Consider the following 21,622-nt stretch of genomic DNA (forward strand, 5'->3'; position numbering starts at 1 on the left):
TCCTTCATCTGCCAACATGGTCATTCACACATTCACTGCCTCCATTTGTGGTTTTAAATATGAACATAGGGTTATTATTCTCCCCAAGGAATCCATGTGCCTGGAATACTAGAAGTGGCTACTAGAAGTTTTCTGGCCAATAAATGGTAATCGGTCAGTGGGGAGGGTCTGGCTGCTGCAAAGGGAAGGCATTATGGGCATGTTCAGTTGTATCCGACTCTTTACGACTCCATGGACATTGCCCACCAGGTTTCTCTGTCCTTGGGATTTACTTCCTCTGGAAGTAAGTCAGGCCCTTCTGGGTGAGAGGGGTGAGAAGGCCAGACTTGCAGGAGAACCAGAAGAAAATGACAGCTCTAGGCTTATAGGAGATAATCTACCCACACTGCTTAGAAGTCAGGCACTCGTGGATTTCCTCAGCTGTCTGCTCTGTAGGATATAATTCAGTCCTCTACTCCCTGTCCTGCTCCACCCCCCTCCCTATATGCCCCAGCATACAGCAAGCGACATTGATTCCCTTTGGGTCACTGCCATACTAAGCTGATGGAAATGACTGCAGAATTAGTCCAATCTATGGTCTTTCTGTGCCTCAGTTTCCTTGGCAATGAGAAAGTGAGATCAGATTCTCTTTAAAAGTGCGTGAGGGCCTTTCCCAGTGGCTCATTGGTAAAGAAGCTGCCTGCAATGCAAGAGACATGGGTTCGATCCCTGGGTCTGGAGATCCCCTGGAGAAGGAAATGGCAACCCACTCCAGTATTCTTGCTTGGAAATCCCATGGACAGAGGAGCCTGGTGGGCTACAGTCCATGGGGTTGTAAAGAGTCAGACACAACCGAACATGCTCACAATGCCTTCCCTTTCCAGAAGCCAGGTCCTTCCCACTGACTGATTAGCACTCGAACTGGACAGCTTCTTAAAACGTGCTCATGGGTATCCACAAGTGCAGATGAGCGAATCCTTTCATTTGGTAAATTTATCCATGCTGTGACTTAGCAGCAGCAGCATACACCAAGGCTGTGCCATGCCTTTCTCATCTATTATCTCGCGGGATTATCACATAAACCCTGGAGGTAAATACTACTGCTGTTATCATGCAGACATAGAAACTAAGGCTTGAGGTAGACAGTCAAAGTAACTTGTCCAAGGTAACGAAGGCTCAGTGATGTTCAATAACTTTCTCAAGGTCACACAGCTTCTGAGAGGCAGAAATAGCTTATGTTCACCCATTAAACACCGTTTTACTACAGCACGAGAGATAATGGACAGGGCCATGACTCACGCGGTAGGTATGAAGCATCTGCTTTGGCCAGAATGGTACCTATCTACTGTCCTGTGTACCACGGCTCCAACAGTGATCCCAACACACAAAAGTCTCTGCCCTCTAGGCGTTTATATTCTGGTGGGCTCAACCAGCATAGGTCTGCTATCTCACCTTTCCTGTGATGTTTTACTTTTGTAAGTCCTAGAACTCATGATACATGTACTCTGCTGGCCTTAGAGTTCTTAGCTTCTTTCAAAATCAGGACAAAACGGGGAATGGTCAGGCCAGTAGCAGGATTAATTTATAAGTTGCGTTTTCATTTTTTGGTGGCAGATGCTGTTTGCAAGAGACATTTAACTACAAGTGGTTCTGGTGTGTTAGATTTCCTTGCAAATAAGGCTTATTATAAGTCTCTAGAAAGCAAGAGCTGTGGCCTATTCTTTGAACACCCTCAAAATTCATGGTATCTTTCTGGGAAACTCTCAGGTCCCTAAGATAATATTAATAATTATTAATAGTTTATATCTCTTACAGTATAATGTATTGATAACATGAATGATATTAATAATCTTCCCTGTGTTAGGCACTGAGTCAAACATTCTACATCCATGATCTCATTTAATCCTCACCATGATCCATTCAGTTTTATTATTGTTTTCTCATCCCCACCATGCAGATGAGCCTCCACCATTTGGGACCTGGGTGCCTGGTGGTTCAACCCATGTGTCCAGGGCATGAAGAGGAAAGGAACTTGGGATTAGTCTGTGCTGCTCCTGGTCTTTCCCTTATTTTCCTTTTTAAACAGGCATTGGGACTGAAGAGAATGCTATCTCCAGCCTAACCCTCTGCACCAGAAGGCACCCAGCACACCTCTCCACTTTCCCCAGAAGGATGCTCGGGGTAGGGATCCTTCTGAAGAATTTTTGTGAGAATTGTGAGAATACCTATGGAACCTCTGGGATGGTGACTGAGGGACAGAAATTCTGAGCAGGTGGAAATTCCATCCGGTGCATGGGCAGTATCTGGACTTCCTTGCTAGTGTCATTCTAGAAATTGCTCCCATCCCATGAGCACTAAGTTGTGATGAACTAACTCTGAGTAAGAGAAATGACAGGTTAACTTGCCTTTCATTTGTTTTCCATAATAAATGGAATATTTCCTTGAACACTTTAAGTTATTAACATTTCAATTTATTCATACTCTTTCTCTCTGGCATCTTAATGGCAATATTACATAATTATATCTGCCGTTTAACCATCAGTTTTGATGGCTCTTGGCACGCCCGAAAGGGCTGCTGCCACTGCCTTTGTTGGCCTGTTGGTTTGAGGAGGCAGTTTGTTTTTTTTAATACTGTCCAACCTACCTTTTTGCATGTAGGTTGTTCAAGGGGCAAACAAAGCCACTGCATGAAGTGATGAGGAATAGCGTGAGGGTCCACGCTCACTCTGGTCATGTACTAGGCGCTGTTCCAAGCACTTATGTGTATTCACTTCTTTAATTCGCCCACCACCCTATGTGCATGCCTGTGTGCTAAGTCTCTTCAGTCGTGTCTGACTCTTTGCAACCCTGTGGATTGTAGCACACCGGGCTCCTCTGTCCAGTATTCCTGCCCACTCCAATATTCTTGTCTGGGATTCTTCAGGAAAGAATACTGGAGTGGGTTGCCATGCCCTCCTCCAGGAGATCTTCCCAACAAACCTATGAGGCAGCATCTATTACTGTCATCACATCCACTTCTAATGGCAAGGAAGCCGAGATACAGAGAGATTGAGTGACCTGCTCAAGGTTACACTAGGTTAGTAAGTGGCAGGGCTGGGCTTTGAACCTGTGCCATCTGGGTCCAGACTCTACATCCTTCCTTACTACATTATGTCTTTGCTGGGGATTCATGAGGCCAAGAAGATTTCACAGGCCTGTTCTATCCATGCCTTTCCTTCTCTGTGACCTGACTGTTAGATATACACTAGCACTGCTGCTGCGTTGTCTTTGGGTTAAGAAGGATGGGAGGGAAGCGGCGAAGTGGCAATGGCATGATGTCTACTTCATCATGCTTCATCAGCCTTGCATCTAACCTCCCAATTGTAGATTTTATCTAAAGATCAATGGCCTTTGAGAAGATGTTAGGTTTAAAATACATGAAGGTATACATGCATGCCTGCTCACTAGGTCGTGTCTGATTTGTGACCCTGAACTGTAGCCTGCCAGGTTCCTCTGTCCATGGGATTATCCAGGCAAGTATACTGGAGTGGGTTGCTCTTTTCTCCTCCAGGGGATCTTCCTGACCCAGGGATAGAATCTGTGTCTCCTGTGTTTCCTGCATTGCATATTCTTTACCACTGAGCCAACGGCCCCACATGAAGATATAAGTGAGCATAAATTTTAATGAACAAGTTGAGAATGCCTTCCTACCCCAGGTTTTACCATTTGAAGATCAGAACTGAGTCCATGTGCAGGTCAGCAGGCATGCCTGAGAACTAGGAAACTTTCTGAATTTATTGGCACCACTCCTCCAGATTACAGGTGATCAGGCTTCCACAAATCAGGCTCCGAATGTCTCTCAGTGCATCTCTGAGTACATACCAAACTCTGTCTGGGCCCATGCCAGGAGGTAACTTAAGGTAGCAACAGAGATGCATGTTTGTTTCCTTCAAAGTGATACATCAAAATAATTATGCCTGTGCTTTTGGTCTTAGAAGCACAAACTGAGGCTGCTGATGTGGAAAGGGAAAGAGACTCAGAGGAATATTTTAATTTTAGAAGACAGGCCTTAGCGTCAAAGAAATTGCCCTCTTTAACTCATTAAAAATTACCACATTCCTTTCAAATGAGAATAAAACTAATATTTCTTAATGCCGTTCATCATTAATATTATGCCAATTATTGCGTTACTTTTGGTTGATAAATATTCAGAGGATAAATGAAGCCCACAAGATGGATTAATTCTACAGCAGCACAAACAAAAAACTTTCAATATTTTATATCACATAATTAAATGCTGTTTGTTGTTTCTAGAACCAGGACTTGGGACATGTTAATTAATTGCTTCAAGAAGACAGTCAGACATGTCTTGTGGTTGATGTTTGAAATCAGATATTTATAAACACTGCATAATGCTGCTGATGAATTACGTGTGCAGAATAAATCGTACCTGCAGAAGTCGGGGGGCACCATGCCATAAACGTTGATCCTGTCACAGAGCTCCAGGGCTATCGTCATGGTGAACCAGCCAGTGCTCAGCCAAGTGTTGGAGATCTTCCTGGAAGGAACAGTAGTTTAGTCTGCACACTGGCAAAGTAATCATTATACCCCTTCCACCTTAAATCTTATCTGGAACAAGGATGACTATACACACACACAGCCTCTCTCTCCATTTGATAAACAGCCAGAACTTTACCAGATAGCAATATGTTACCAATACCACCATATTCCATGATACAATGGTAAATGATGTCAATGTTCCATTATGGTGGGTTCTTAAGGGACTTCTACATAGTCAAAGATGATGATCAATGTTTATGTGCAAGTTATTACCAATTTCTTTTTAAAAAATATTTAGTTATCTATTTATTTGGCTGCATCAGGTCTTAATTGTGGCATGAGGACTTGGTTGCCTCATGAAGATCCCCTTGTGGGATCTTCATTTCACAACCAGGGATAGGACCCTTGTCCCCTGTATAGGAAGGTAGATTTTAACCACTGACCACCTGGGAAGTCCCACCACTCAATTTCTTGTAAGATGACAATCTCCACATGTCAAATCTTTTTTAACTAGAATACTTCACTAGCTATAAATATTCTTTTTTCTCCGAGCAGGGTGGATAATGAAGAACTTATTAAAATGAATAAATACAGTTGTCTTTATCTACCAATTGATCTATTTACCAATCAAATGGTTGTAGGGTAGAAGCTTGCCTTTAACTAGACTAACTGACACCCAAATCTTGACTGAATGTCTTTCCTTAAAAGAAGTCCATTCATTTAGGAAGGGACTAATGATCAGAGGAAGAGGACACAGGAACGCTTATGTTTAATTGAGTATCTGCTTTCTTTTCCATCAAAAGAGTCAGAGCCCTATGAAAGTTTTTATTAGAAGAACCAAAAATTGACAGAATGTAAGGACTGCATTGGTGGGTTTCAACATTCATTCATTTACCCATTCAAACATCTGTGTTGAGCTCTAACCACATGCTGAGTCCAAGGGTAACTGCGGAGACACATCATCAAGGTCTCAGCTGACCTGTGAGGATGACTTGGTCCACCATGTTATGCTGCTGTGGATATTAATTTCAATTCTTTGGGGATTGCTGTTTTTATCCCCCCCGCCCCCGCCCAGTGCTTATGGTAGGCCTCATTAGCCAGTTTCAAAACCTTATCCCCAAGGTCAGACTGCCTGACTTTGCCCAGCCACAGCACCATATGAGATGTGAATAACTGAACTGCAGAAAAGCTTTTCTCCTGGCACTGCACCGTATCCCTCTTTAAGGAGGAAGAGTTTTTGTTAAGCAGTTTGCACAATTTCCATTTCACATAAGGAATAACAACCAAAAAAGGTGTTTTAAAAAGTCTTTTGTTTTATCACATACCTGACAGGAATGGGTAATTTAGTCATTCCTGAGCTCATGGCTTCAACTTTCTAGTTCTTAATCCCTTTACTCATTTTTATTTTCCATTCTATTGTATCCTGATCCAGTAATAACCCAGGAAGTACATTTAAAAGATTCTCAAGATGGAAATAACACAGATTTGCATCTTACTAGTTTCTATCATTCACCAGCTGAATGACCTGAGGCAGGTTACTCTTATTCTTTCTTATCCAGAAAGCAGGCATGGGAAGCTCTATCTTCCTGAGCAATTTGTAATTTCAAGGACTAAGAGAGACAACATCATAAGAAGTATATAGTCTGGTATGTTGATACATCAAGGTCCCTTCCTCCTCTCTTGGTTGCTAGGTTGGAGCAAATGAAGTAAATAATTCAGCCATTACTCTCAGTGCTTTTTAACACACACAAAGAAACTGATATCCTTCTAACATGGCTACTGGCTCTTATGTAGAATCCATCATCAGTAGTTAGGGAAGTAATCAGAAAATTCTGGGACCGCCAGTCTACACAGGTATTAATGATCCCACTTCTTTCTCATCAGGGCTGTGTATTCCTAAGACCTTTCGGACTAAGGGGTAGTACAGCTGAATGTGGGAGGGGAAGGGAAGGCCATGCCATGCCTTGTCTTTACCAAGGCTGTGACCTTGAGATGGCCAATTGTTCTAGACTTAAACTAGGTTAGTGAACAAGTAGGAGAATGTGGGGCCCAGGAAGAGAAAGATAGCTATTGATATCCACAGATTCCTGATCCAGGAATCACACCGGGTCCCTATGATTTCAAGTTGTAGGAAACACCAAGAAAGCTTTTCCCAGTAGTAGAAACTTCCCCACAGTTTTGGCTTTCTTTTGTGTGATGTAGTAGAAATCACAAGCCACAGTCTGAAATACAGGAGTATGGGACTCTACAGTAAAAGGTTTAATGGGTAAAAATGGGGAGAATACAAAATGGAGGACTAAGGAAACCAAGATGAAGGTTTCTTTAAAGTGCTGCTTAAAATTCCCCAGACCTGCAAAATAATAGCCTTTTGCAAAAGATCACATGCTATAGAAATGCACCTGCTTTGTGCTGTCTGTCTAAAAAGATTCAAACTCTTTTTCCAGCAAAGGAATATCTACTGTTTTTACACTTAATCAGCTGTAATGAAGGAATATGAAGAGCTGTCATGTGCTTATTAGGGAAAATGATCAGATATTCTTTTATATGATGAAGTAACACACTGAGCTGATAATTCTATAGTGCACACTAAATTACAATTAAAGGCCTTTCTGCTCCACCAGAATCTCATTTATAATCTCTGTGGAAATATTCTTCCTGCAGTTATTTCATTTATGCTTCTTTTATCTAATTACTATAATATTGGTTTTGAATCATATTTTCCTAATGTACCCTTATTCAATTATAAAGTTATTTTCAAGTACAGTTACTTTCTAATATCAAAGAATACCACTTGGCCATCTATGTCATTTGTCATGCTTCTTAATTGCAGATTGTTTCTGAGCCACTTTTTTCTTCACTTTTAAGTAGGGTGAAACTTCCATAAATCAGAATCTACTGAATTATCCCATTTCTTCAAAATGCTAGCCTGAAATGAATGTCCGGATCATGAGATGTGCAAAATCAAATATTTCATACTAAGTGTATCTTTAATCCATGCTACTGTGGAAGGTTTCAAGAAAAGCTTAACACAGGCAATACTGTTAGAGACTAAATGTTTTGTTTTAGTTTATAGAAATAGTTTTGCTTTGAAGGGCTGTTTCTGACTTTGTTCTTTCAGCTTGGAGTAGACTACAGATTAAGAATATGGACACATAAGAATATTGAGGCAATACAAGATCAGCTTCTTTTTTTTAAGCATACTTAAGAAAAGTCTTTCTTTCTTTCTTTCTTTTTGGCTCTGCTGGGTGTTGCTGCACAGGCTTTTCTCTAGTTGGAGAAAGCAGGAGCTACTCTCCAGCTGTGGTGTTTGGGCTTCTCATCGCTATGACTTCTTTTGTTGCAGAGCACGGGCTCAGTTGTTGTGACCAGTGTGTGAGGTCAGTAGTTTCAGTTTCCAGGCTCTATAACCCGGACTCAGTAACTGTGGCACACGGGCTTAGCTGCTCTTCTTCCCAGATCAAGGGTCAAACCTGTGTCTCCTTCATTGGTGGATTCTTAACCACTGAGACACCTGGAAAACCCTTACTTCTTGCGTACTGCACAAAAGGTTTTCACTGGTCAGAATTTAATGGATTTAGTGAGTGGGTTATGTCTTACTGTGAGATTGTTTCCTAAAGGTCTGAGGAGAATCAGGATGGAATGACTAATCTCAAAGTTATCAACTTAATCCCTTAAGGAGATCCAGCCTGTGTGCAGGCTAAGTTGCTTCAGTCATGTCTGACTATTTGCAGACATAGGGTCTATAGCCCACCAGGCTTTTCTGTCCACGGGATTCTCCAGGCAAGAATTCTGGAGTGGGTTGCCATGCCCTCCTGCAGGGAATCCTCCGACCCAGGGATCGAACCTGCATGTCTTGCGTGTCTCTTGCATGTCTCCAGCATTGGCAGGAAAGTTCTGTACCTCTAGCACCACCTGGGAAACCCCAAGAAGATCCAGAGCAATGTGTAATTATTTGATAGAGCTAACACTGCAGCAGTGTTTCAGGAATACTTAAATCTAGCAAACAACCATTAAACTCAAAAGAGAAGTGTTTTCTATTGAAGAGAGTGTTTTTACTTATTTTGAATTTTCCAAACACAAAAACTGAAACTGTAAATAACTTCCCTCATTTTCCTTCTCTTATAAAATGCTCTTTTGGTTAAAGAACTCATACAAATGAGCAACAGTCTGTCTTACTTGTGGTTTTTAAAAGATAATGAATGACTGGATTTCATGACAGTGTGTGATGATGGCAGGGTCCTCTGTGTGATCTACTGACTGGGCTAACCATGGAATTAGGACTTCCAGGGAAGGAGGCCACAGTGCCAGGAGCTGGGTCCCCCTCTCCTCACTCCATCAGAAATCATACTCTTGCCTGACCAGCCCTCCAATGATCACAAAGATTTCCAGGATTTAAAAACAAAGCTCTTCCCAACAAAGAATTTGGGGATAGTGAGCTCTATTCTTTCTTTAAGACTGTTCTCCATAATGAGTTGCTTAAGCTAGCCCAAAGGATTTAGTACTTCCTGTTCTTTATTTCCTGGGCTCCAAAATCACTGAGGGTGGTGAGTGCAGCCATGAAATTAGGAGATGCTTGCTTCTTGGAAGGAAAGCTATGACAAACCTAGACAATGTGTTAAAAAGCAAAGACATCACTTTGCCAACAAAGGTCCATATAGTCAAAGCTATGGTTTTGCCAGTAGTCATGTACGGATTTGAGAGTTGGACCATAAAAAAAGGCTGAGCTCTAAAGAATTGTGGTGCTAGAGAAGACTCTTGAGAATCCCGTGGACTGTAAGGAGATTGAAGTAGTCTATCCTAAAGGAAATTAATCCTAAATATTCATTGGAAGGACATGGAGGCCTAGCGTGCTGCAGTCCATGGGGTCGCAATTAGTCGGAAATGACTGAGTGACTGAACAGCAACGTTCATTAGACTGATGGTAAAGCTGAAGCTCCAATACTTTGGCCACCTGATGTGAAAAGCTGACTCTTTGGAAAAGACTCTGATGCTGGGCAAGATTGAAGGCAAAAGGAGAAGAGGGTGGCAGAGAATGAGATGGTTGGATAGCATGACTGACTCAATTTACATGAACTTGAGCAAACTCTGGGAGATAGTGGAGGACAGGGAAGCCTGGTGTGCTGCAGTCCACGGGGTCACAAACAGTTGAACATGACTAAGCGACTGAACAACAACAAATTCTTTATTTATCAGAAATTGGCTCAGGAACAGTTTTTGTTAGGAAAGGGGTAAGTTATATCATTAAATGTGTATTAATTATAAAAGTACATGTTTTTAGAATTGAGGAAATGAGTAAAATTTAACCATTAGACCAGTCCTATGAAGCTTAGTCACTGTGCGCTTTTCACGTGTGAAGTTACTAAAAGGTTAGCTATTTTGCCTAGACTATACAACTAGTGAGGGACAGAGTCAAAATTCCAACCCAGAGCTGTGTATTTGGGCTATACCGCACTGTTCCTTTCGATACCTGTAACTGTCCTTTTCTTCACTTAGATTTGGCCAATTCCTCACCCTTTATCTCTGCCTCCTCTCCAGCTGCCCACCCCACCACCCCAGCACCAGTCGTCTTGCCCACAGTCATAGGGACTCTTCTCCAACCTCCTGCAAGTCTTCTCACTTCTCACATTCTCATACCCATAAGGGCGCTTTTCTCTCCGCTTCTCTGGTTCTTCTTTACCTGGATAAATACTTACTGACCTCAGCCTCTGCTTAAATACATCTTTGGGAGAAAGTCTTTTCACCAGGCCCTCATCTTCTAGACCAGTGCTTTTCAAAAGATCTGGACTTACAGTAAGAAATACATTTTATATCGTGATTGAGCGTATATGCTCACATGTATTATACATAGTTTTCATTTCCTAGTTTTCTAAAGCACGTAATTTAGTGCTTTTTAGTATATTCACAGTTATGCCATCATCATCCCTATCTAATTCTAGGACGATTTTATCACATCAAAAAGACATCTCTGTATATGTATATTTTTATGTATAAAACTGAAACAAATTTTATTTCATGAAATAATACTTTGCCTTACTTACTGTGGGGAATGAATGCTGAAATTGTCTTTTATTACATCTATTCCATTCTTTCTATTATATTAAAAAAATCTTATAGTGACTCACTGCATGCATTTTGTGTACCATCACAGATCTGTAACTAACAGTTTGGTGAGCCTTGCCCTAGACTACAGCCCATCTCCCTGTCCCACAGGTCAGAGGACCATTTTCTTCCCCTCACGTGACCTAGCACACTGGCCACTATTTGGTGAATATCTGCCCAGCCTAGAAGACTATTCCTGGAGGGCAGGCTCTCTAGATTTGCCTTATTTTTGACTATATGTATTTCCGATACCAGGTGCAGTGAAATAGTAGGCACTAATAAATATCTGTTGAGTGAATAAATATTTGCCTTTGAAGAGAAAAACAACCCTATGTACTTATTTTAGGTTAGTGTTCACATGAGGAAATAAAATGCAAGAAACCTATTATCTTACACTTACTACCCATGTAAGCCAGCAGCAGTGTCACCTCTTCCTCCAAAGTAGGGATATGGCCCTGAATTATCCATGTAGATGCTCTCTTCACTTTGCCTATAAATTCAAATTGAACAGCCCAGTCTCCAGGAGGACCCTACAGATGAACTCTGTACATAGCACGAGCAGCAGGGCCGTAACAAAAAGCCCTAAGCAAGAGCTCTTACAAAGAATAAATAGTTCCATTGGCAGCAACATGGGTGGACCTAGAGCTTATCATATTAAGTAAAGTAAGTCAGAGAAAGACAAATAGCATATGATATTTGTGATCATATGTGATCATATGATCACTTACCTGTGGAATCTTACAAAAAAAACTGTATGAGTAAATGTATTCATAAAACAGAGACAGTCTCACAGATTTAGAAGAAAAACTTACCGTTACCAAAAGGGGTAGTGAGGGAAAGAGATAAATTAGGAGTTTGGAATTAACCACTCCTATACATAAAACACATAAACAACAAGGACTTAGACTACGGCACAGGGAACTATAGTAAATATCTTGTAATAACCTATAGCAGAAAAGAATCTGAGAAAGTATATATTACACATAAGTATACACACAATACATATAAAATTATATATAGTTGTTCTCTCTCTCTCTCTCTCTATATATATATATATGTATATGTACATACATACACACACAAAACTGAATTGGCCTTCCCAGGTGGCTCTGTGGTAAAGAATCTGCCTACCAAGGCAGGAGACTTGAGAGCGTGGTTTCAATCCCTGGGTCGGGAAGATCCCCTGGAGGAGGAAAGGGCCCCCCACTCCAGTGTTCTTGCCTGGGAAATTCCATGGACAGTGGAACCTTGTGGGCTACAGCCCGTGGGGTCGCGGAGAGTCAGACAGGACTGAGCACACATATGACTGAATCACTTTGCTATACACCCGAAACTACAACATTGTAAATGAACTATACTTCAATTTGTTAAAAAAAATGATTAAAAATTTAAAGAAAAAGAAGCTTATCTGACGTAAGCCTTAAAACAAAAACAGAAGCAAACTTCGCTCTCGGGGAACCGGCCAGCCCGGGAGGCCGTTTCCCCGCCGCAGCCCGTCCCCGGGCCGCCCCCAGCCCGTCCCCGGCCGCCCCCGCCCGCGCCTCCGTGCCTGTCTTTGCCGGTCTCGCGCTTGAAGATCTCGTCGAACTGCAGCATCTTGTGGCGCGTGATCATGAAGGCCTTCAGCCGCGGCAGCACCCGGCTCAGCAGCTGCAGGTTGTTGTAGACCTGGCCCTTGCCGTCGCGACGCATGTAGCTGCTGGGGCCCCAGAAGATGAACACGGTGCCCTGGCTGACGTTGAGCAGGTCGTGGCGGTTGCGCAGGATCCGCTGGATGCTGGAATGCGCGATGACCCGCAGGCTGGTGCGGTTGCCCACGTCGCGCCCGTAGCCACGCGTGGGGGCGTCGTTCATGCGGATGACACATTCTGTCTGGTCAATCTGGGCGCCTTGCCGGCTGCGCAGCAGCTGCCCCGAGCTCGTCACCAGGGCGCAGTCCCTGCAGTGCATTTTCAGGGGCTGGAAGGGGAGGGAGAAAGGCTCCATCAGTGGGCGATGCCCTCTTGGCACCAGCAGGTCACTTCCCTGCCTCTGAGGGCTGCCTCTCTTTTTGCTCCTCCCTCCTATGCCAAAATAAACCCCTGATGCTATTACCTCATTAGGCTGGTGTCAGGGAGCCCTGGACAACAGGAAAGGAGCCAGCAGTGACCTGTCGAACATGGGGGTCTGGGCTTCACTGATATTAACAGATCAGATTGTCATATCAATGTAACAAGCTTGCTGTGACTGCCATTTTACAGATAATGATACCCCAAGGCTCAGAGACATTTTTTAAAAAAATGCTCAGATACATAACTAGCAAGTAATGAAGTCATGCTCTCAAATTCAGGTCTTTCTGAATTCAAAGTTACCCCTAAGTTGAAGAAAAGACTATACTACAGTGCGCTGTGACACTAGTTTTGATGCTCTTGACTCACCTGATTGGAAGTTAAGCGTATATCACTGTTCTTGGATGTTGTACAAATATATTTATCCTACACAGGCATTGTCTAAAAGTCACAGGAGAAAAGACATGGAAATTGTAACCCCTCAGATGCCATGATTTTGAAATGACAATTAGGATTGTTTCTCCCATTTTAAAGGGAGAGAGAGAGAAACTGAGTTGGTCCACCTTCAAAAATGCAAAGAAAGCCTTAAGCTCATCGAGCCCACACATGCCCTGTGGGAGCCCTGGGTTTGCAGTCACCACCAGGCCAACGCCAAGGACGGGGCTCGCTTCGACACCCTGAGCCCTGATGTGTTTTCTGAAGAGCAATACTCCTATACGTTATACATTTCCCTGATTGTGTTTAATGAGAACTATCTCAGTTGCTGTTTGAAGATAATGTAATTAGGGCCTGAGGCCAAGGCCAACAAGTGCACAAGAAACTGAGAGTCAAGAATGTTCTGAAGGACAGTTGCTCTATTATATTTTCCCCAGAGACTCTGTCCTCCCTCCCTGTTAACTTTGAACTGGACACACGGTCCCTGCACTGTCCCAGGAAGTTGTTCCAATTTTGTGCTGCATGTATTCAGTTGTATGTTTACTCTGGGAGTTTCCTGAGCCCTGGCTCTGTCTTCAGAATTGGACAAAGAGCACCCAAGGGTGGCCACCATCCCTCACTGCAGAGTGGCAAAGGGCACCCACACAGGATGGTCCAAACTTGGCCCTACCACCTGTTAGCTTGGGGATCTTGGCCATTCACTAACCTCCACAAGTCTCAGTTTTCTCATCTTTAACTGGGGATAATTTATGCACCATTCCTTTTTGCTAGAACACATAGTATCAGCTTGAGTCATATGAAATTGCTAATATTTGACCTGCAAAATTATTAATAGAAATTGCATGCAGTTCAACCCAGTCCTTACCGTAGGACCTGGCACAGTGCCATTCATTAAGTGATGGCTGATTCACGGATTATCAGGCGGAGTGGAGAGCATTGTAGGTCCGTACCAAGTCAGTATGTACTGATCACCCGGAGTCAATAATTGACACACGGGCTTATGAAATGGCAATTCTACCACTGCGAATTCTCATCATTCGTTTGACATCAAGTTACTCTTAGGTGAGGCTTCCCTGGTGGCTCAGACAGTAAAGAATCTGCCTGCAATGCAAGAGACCCAGGTGCAATCCCTGGGTTGGGAAGATCCCCTGGAGAAGGGAATGGCAACAACGCCAGTATTCTTGTCTGGAGAATCCCCATGGACAGAGGAGGCTGGCAGGCCACAGTCCGCAGAGTCACAAAGAGTCAGACGCGACTGAGTGATTCTCAGTTTCGCTAGTCTTGGGTGACATGTACTGTGCTGGGCAGTAAGAATGCAAATGGAATGGAAAAACAGAACCCTTCAAAGTTTATACTTCAGTAGCAGGCAGTGGGTCAGTAAAGATGTGCAATAAAGTATGACATATTGCAGGGCTATGCCTCAATGTTAGTAAAGGGGGCTGTTTGGAGCAGAGCAGAGCGGGGGACATAAAGGAAAGAGTGAGCTAATATTAATATTTTAATATTAATTAAAATTAATATTAATTATATTGATATTTATTTATTAATAAAATTAAAAATTAATTAATTAAAATTAACATCCAGTTAATATTTCTGGATGTCCTCTATGTGCCAGGCACTGTTATAGGCTTTTTATATAATTGCATTAATTCTTCAAATAACCCTATAAGAAAGATACATCATCACCCCTATTTTACTAATGAGAATATTGAGGAGTGGAGAAACAACCTGGTTTGTTAGGGGTTATTTGGGTTTTAGCATTAAAAGTCTTATATCCTGGGAAACTTCTACTCATGTAGAAGCCCACTTAAAACAGTTCTACAAAGATGACTGGGGCATCTGCAAATAGCACATTACCAAATGGTGATTAGGGTCAGGAGACCCAGGGTCTAAAGCAGACTTTATCACAAATCAGGTACTTAGCTTTCTCAGTCATAAAACAAAGAGAGGGCCAGCTAAGATGCTAATAGCCAGATGACATTCATTCGTTCATTCATTTAAAAGACATTCATTGAGCACTTAGTATACCCCTGAGGTACAGTGTAACTCAGTCCATTTGCTTGATAAGGTCACTTTGTAAGATTTCATTCCACTGGACCCTAAGGCCATTGGAACCTGCTTTTTCTTATCAGACTCACTTAGAACTATTAACCCTGAATTTTCCAGTCTGATCTATAATTTCTAGATATTGTGCTCATTTTTACTGGTGAAAAATTCTAAAGAAAGGTGCCAGCATCTCTTTCCCCGTAATGAATTACTCTACTGTGATTCTCAGAGCACAGGCTGCTGGGTGGGTGAAACTGGTAACACCTCTGAAGATTCCAAGGACTTCTCTCTCTCTCTTTCTCTTTCTCCTGTGCCCATATGAGGCCAGATGAAGACCCTTTTAGGGAAGGTCAATGTTCCTGACTATGCCATACAGACCCTCTGTGATTCCTGGGCACCATCAGAACACACTGGGGTCTACCCTGTCCCAGAAAGCCCTCCCTCACGCCCACCTGCCTGAGCTCTGAGGTATATTGATTACCTTGGACACCAGCACCCTCTCTTTGTGTTGCTCAGATGCACCAAACAATGCAGAAAAGATCGATGCCTGAATTATGCCTTAAGTGCCTTTCAGTAAGTGGAGCCAGTAAAATGACAGTAACTGTTCTAAACATAATGTTACACTTCCTGCAGTTGAGAAGAGCGTGTACCAAAGGCTGAATCCTTTCCAAAGAAGGAAATGAAGTCTCTTTCCTGCATTCAGAGGGACTAAGGATATCTTGGGAGGTGGAATGACTATACAGATTTTGGGACCCAGGTTCTTGGAATGTTACTCCTCCGAGACAGCCTTGTCCTCCACATCACAGGACCATGACCATCCTGAATGTCTTAATGAAATGGGTGGATATGTTCATACCTTGGTGAGTTAAGATTCCTGACGGAGTATTGACACCATCTTCACTTAAGTACTCAGATGTTGAGTTGATGAATCACACAGAGGAGTTTGGGAAAGTGAACTTGGGGCTGCGCTGGCATGCCTGGGAAGTAAACCTGCGCCAAGGATGCAAGAGGGGTAGTGGGTCCCTGTGAACTCACTGCATCCCTGTCCTTTTCTTTCTTCTCACAGTATTCAGCCTCCCTGACTCTCGGGGACATTTTCCTTAAAGCACCATTTGGTGAGGTGATCTGACCCTGGTAGGAAACATGAGCACCCATATTAGGCCACTCCAACCTTGATAATCTCTCTTGCTTCCTGGCCCATAAAAAACACTCAATTGCTACTGAATAGACAGATGAGTTGATAAGTGAGTGAATGAAACTCAACTTCTACGCCTCTCTGTCCTCTGAGAAAACCTACACACATAAAAAGAAGACGTCATGTGATGCCCTAACCAACAATTTGCCTGCAGCTCTATGTACCAATGCCGTGGAGAGAAGCAAGGGAGAGCACAGTGGAAGCTCTGTCTGCAGAGAAGGAGGCTGGGCCATTTGCTTCAAGGCAGCCACTTGACCCAGGCAGTCATAATGGCCAGAGCCCAGGGCACTGCTTGGAATTAATGGCTGACTGGGAAAATGGCCCAGGACACAGGAAGGGCCATTAAACTCAGCCAGTTATTAATCCCCAGTAAGAGCTCCATGCCAAGGTCATTAGAGCTGTTGTATGGTGAAAAATGCTGAGGAAAGTCTGCAAGGCACGGAGGAGTTTCCCTTTGTCCAGGCCACTGATGCTCAGGCCCTAGGAGCGTGGTTCACAGGAGTGTGCGGGGGGCAGCCGAGGGAGCGTGCACATACCACACACACATGCACACACACACAGATGTGGGCACACACAATGTTTACCATTTTATTTTTGCTATCACTTCTCCTTTTTGATAAAATAAAGATTTGGCATCAGCCCACTTCCCTGGGTTGGGGAGATCCCCTGGAGAAGGGACCGGCTACCCACTCCAGTATTCTGGCCTGGAGAATTCCATGGACTGTATAGTCCATGGGGCCACAGAGTTGGACATGACTGAGCGACTTTCACTTTCGCTTTCACTTCCTAGGACAGTGGCTGCCACTTACTGGGGGCTCATCAAAGTGTAAATGAACTTCTCTCTCTCCATCTCCTACTCCTGGGGGAAAAAAAAAGCAACCCTACAATCAGGGAATAGGGGAGAATGACAACTTTCATCACAACTTACTCCTTTGGGCCATAGTGACAGGGGCAATTCCTGCTTGAGAAAGTATGCTCAGGGTATCAAGGTTTGATTTCTGTCACAGCTCAAAGAGCAAGAGCAGAAGGAATTCTCCCTGTGACCCAGCTGATGCCTCCTGAGCCTTTCTTAAAAGACCAGACTGGGCCAAGTCAAATTCAACTTGACACCTGAAACACTCAGTGATGTCCTATGCAAACATTTGCAGCATGGCTATCTAGGGCTTCAGTTTTTAAAATTCTGATTTATTTGGAAGAAAGAAAGTCACCTCAGAACATGATGTCCATTAGTTTGGTAATGAGACCAGTCTTGCTCTGGGAGCTGACTCTTGGTCTGGAGCAAACATGGCTTCAGGTATTTCAAGAATCTCTGCACTTTTCAAGCTGATGTTTTCCTGTAATTACTGGGCTGTTATTACCTGTCAACCTCTGTTTAGCCTGATACTGGGTATAAGGCACTCTGGTTATTTCATATGATTCACTGGAAAAATGTTGCTCCTTCAAGTTGCTCCTCTCCCTCTTGTTCAATAACAAGCCCACCCATTAGCCAAGAAGCCCTCCTCTCACCACCCAATGCCACTTTCCATGATTTCTCTCTACTGTCTGGCTGAGGGTGAAGGAACACTTTGGGCAGGAGTGAGTACTAAACAGTGTTTAAAATATGGCCTTTGGGACTTCCCTGGTGGTCCAGTGGTTAAGATGTAGGGAACACCTGCCAATGTAGGGAACATGGCTTTGATTCCTGGTCTGGGAAGATCCCACATGTTGCAGGGCAACTAAGCCTGTGCACCACAACTACTGAAGCCTGTGCACCCTAGAGCCTGTGCTCTGCAAAAAGAGAAGCCACTGCAATGAGAAGCTCACATACGGCAACTGGAGAGAAATCCCTGCTTGCTGCAGCTAGAGAAATCCTGGTACGGCCGTGAAGACCCAGCACAGCCCCCCAAAATAAATAAATAAACAAAAATAAAATATGGTCTTTGGAGTCACTGGCTTTGAACCTACTTCTCCCACTCCTTTGGTGGATAACCTGGGGCAAAGTGGCTTAGCTTCTCTGAGCCCCAGTTTCTTCATCCATGATCAGGATATAGTAGCGTCAATCTGAAAGAAGTTTGCCCTTTCAATTAATGGAGTACCTTGCACCCAATTGTTCAAGGTAAAATCCAAGGATCATTCTCAACACCTCCTTCTCCACGCTCTACAGAACATCCAACCCTATTGTATCTATCCTCCTAAGATGTCCCAGATACTAGCACTTCCCACCATCTCTGCTGTCACCTTCATTGAAGCTACCATCATCTCTCTTTAGCTCCTGCTGCACACTCTTAGTTTTTTACTTCCCTCACTCTTTCCCTCTTCCATGTTCCCACATCCACAAAGCTTCTGGGGTAACCTTTAATATGTAATTAACAGAGAGTTCTGTCCAAGATGATGCCAATACCACACTGTTTGACTACTATGGCTTTGCAATGTAGTTGAAATCAGGGAGTGTGGTGCCTCTACTTTGTTTTGCTTTCTGTTAATTACACTGCTATCTCTCCATTTCCTATGGCCTGATGTGATTTATATTAGCTATTTCCCCACCCAGGACACTCTTCTCCCGATCCTTGCCTGATGACACTTTTCTATTCTTCAAATGTTACCTGAATCTACCCCCTCCTCTGCCAGAGACCTTCCCCAAGCCCTCAATTTCCACTGCCCTCCTTTGCCATCTTCTGTGACTCTCTCCATTATCCAGGCTTATTTTTAAACTCATACATCACCACCTAAAGTAATCTGTATTAAGGCTTGTGTGTTTACATGTTTATGTCTTTCTCTCTTACTAGAATGTAAGCTCCAAGAATTGTGGGACTTTGTCTTACTCATACTGTGTCTTCAGCATCAAGAACAATGCTGAGCATAAAAAAAAGTTCAATAAATATTTTTGAATGAATGACTGAAGGATAAAGCATGTGGCACTTACCACAGTGCTTGGTACATCAAGAATATGAAAGAAATGTGCTTAATGTATTTAAGTGTCACCATTCTACCTACTAATAACCAGTCAAATATTTTCTTGTTTGGGTAAACAGGTTGATATTTTCTAAAGAGAAACATTTGAATTCTCCTGCACATGTCTTAACCACTTTCAGCATTAGGTGACCTTCAAAGAGAGGCCCAGGAAATCCCATTAGTTTTTTTTTTAAATTTTAATGAAATTGCATTCTATTTCTTAAATGCCCTTTGACAACTTTATTTATATATAATTTACATACCATAAAATTAACTTCTTTTAAATGTAAGTTCAATGATTTTAAGAATATTTACAGAGTTTTATGACCATCACCATGATCTAGTTTAAGAACATTCCCATCATCCTAAAAAGATGCACATTTCTGCCAAGACATGTTATTTTTCATCTTATTGATAACAGTCCTTCTTACAGGTATGAGGTGATATCTCACTGTGATTTTGATTTGTATTTCCCTGATGACAACTATGAACAAAGCTAGTGGAGGTGATGGAATTCCAGTTGAACTATTTCAAATCCTGAAAGAGGATGCTGTGAAAGTGCCACACTCAATATGCCAGCAAATTTGGAAAACTCAGCAGTGGCCACAGGACTGGAAGAGGTCAGTTTTCCTTCCAGTCCCAAAGAAAGGCAATGCCAAAGAATGCTCAAACTACCCCACAGTTGCATTCATCTTACGCACTAGTAAAGTAATGCTCAAAATTCTCCAAGCCAGGCTTCAGCAATATGTGAACCGTGAACTTCCAGATGTTCAAGCCGGTTTCAGAAAAGGCAAAGGAACCAGAGACCAAATTGCTAACATCTGCTGGATCATCGAAAAAGCAAGAGAGCTCCAGAAATACATCTATTTCTGCTTTATTGACTACGCCAAAGCCTTTGATGCGTGGATCACAATAAACTGTGGACAATTCTGAAAGAGATGGGAATACCAGACCACCTGACCTGCGTCTTGAGAAACCTGTATGCAGGTCAGGAAGCAACAGTTAGAACTAGACATGGAGCAACAGACTGGTTCCAAATAGGAAAAGGAGCATGTCAAGACTGTATATTGTCACCCTGCTTATTTAATTTATATGCAGAGTACATCATGAGAAATGCTGGGCTGGAGGAAGCACAGGCTGTAATCAAGATTGCCAGGAAAAATATCAATAACCTCAGATATGCAGATGACACCACCCTTATGGCAGAAAGTGAAGAGGAACTAAAGAACCTCTTGATGAAAGTGAGGGAGGAGAGTGAAAAAGTTGGCTTAAAGCTCAACATTCAGAAAACTAAGATCGTGGCATCTGGTCCCATCACTTCATGGCAAATAGATGGGGAACCAGTGGAAACAGTGATAGACTTTATTTTTCTGGGCTCCAAAATCACTGCAGATGGTGATTGCAGCCATGAAATTAAAAGACACTTACTCCTTGGAAGGAAAGTTATGACCAACTTAGACAGCATATTAAAAAGCAGAGACATTACTTTGTCAACAAAGATCTGTCTAGTCAAGGCTATGGTTTTTCCAGTAGTCATATATGGATGTGAGAGTTGGACTATAAAGAAAGCTGAGCGCTGAAAAATTGATGCTTTTGAACTATGGTGTTGGAGAAGACTCTTGAGAGTCCCTTGGACTGCAAGGAGATCCAACCAGTCCATCCTAAAGGAGATCAGTCCTGGGTGTTCATTGGAAGGACTGATGTTGAAGCTGAAATGCCAATATTTTGGCCACCTGATGTGAAGAACTGACTCATTTGAAAAGACCCTGATGCTGGGAAAGATTGAGGGCAGGAGGAGAAGGGGACGACAGAGGATGAGATGGTTGGATGGCATCAAAGACTCAATGGACATGAGTTTGGGTGAACTCTGGGAGTTGATGATGGACAGGGAGGCCTGGCGTGCTGCGGTTCATGGGGTCACAAAGAGTCGGACATGACTGAGCGACTGAACCGAACTGAACTTGAACTGAACATCACTCATGATCAGTGACTTTGAGCTCCTTTTCATGTATCAATATCTGTTGGATATATGTATGTCTTCTCCAGAGAAATGTCTGTCAGATCATCTGACCAATTTTTTCTTTCAGTTTTATTGAGATATAACTGGGATATAGCACTCTATAAGTTTAAAATATACAGCATAATGACCCCTGCCCATTTTAAAGCTGGATTGTTTGTGATTTTGCTATTGAGTGGTATGTGTTTTTTTAAAATATATATTCTGGATATTAATCCCTTATCAGATATATGATTTGCAATATTTTCTCCCATTCAGTAAGTTGTCTTTTCATTAAGAAAATCATTTATTTATTTATTTATTTTTTGGGTTGTGCTTGGTCTTCGTTGCCTC

General features: G+C 42.7%; 1 protein-coding gene across 1 annotated transcript in view; it reads right to left on the reverse strand.

Moving 5' to 3' along the window:
* The window catches only part of ST6GALNAC5 (ST6 N-acetylgalactosaminide alpha-2,6-sialyltransferase 5), a 199,517-nt gene that overhangs the window by 9,302 nt on the left and 168,593 nt on the right, over positions 1 to 21,622 (reverse strand). The window contains exons 3-4 of the mRNA XM_061119994.1: positions 12,167 to 12,576; positions 4,409 to 4,516 (exon numbers count right to left, since the gene is read on the reverse strand). Coding sequence (XP_060975977.1) covers positions 4,409 to 4,516; positions 12,167 to 12,576 — 518 coding nt within the window. The remainder of the gene's footprint in view (positions 1 to 4,408; positions 4,517 to 12,166; positions 12,577 to 21,622) is intronic.

The sequence above is a fragment of the Dama dama genome, chromosome 20 (assembly GCF_033118175.1).
Source record: "Dama dama isolate Ldn47 chromosome 20, ASM3311817v1, whole genome shotgun sequence".
Classification (NCBI taxonomy): domain Eukaryota; kingdom Metazoa; phylum Chordata; class Mammalia; order Artiodactyla; family Cervidae; genus Dama; species Dama dama.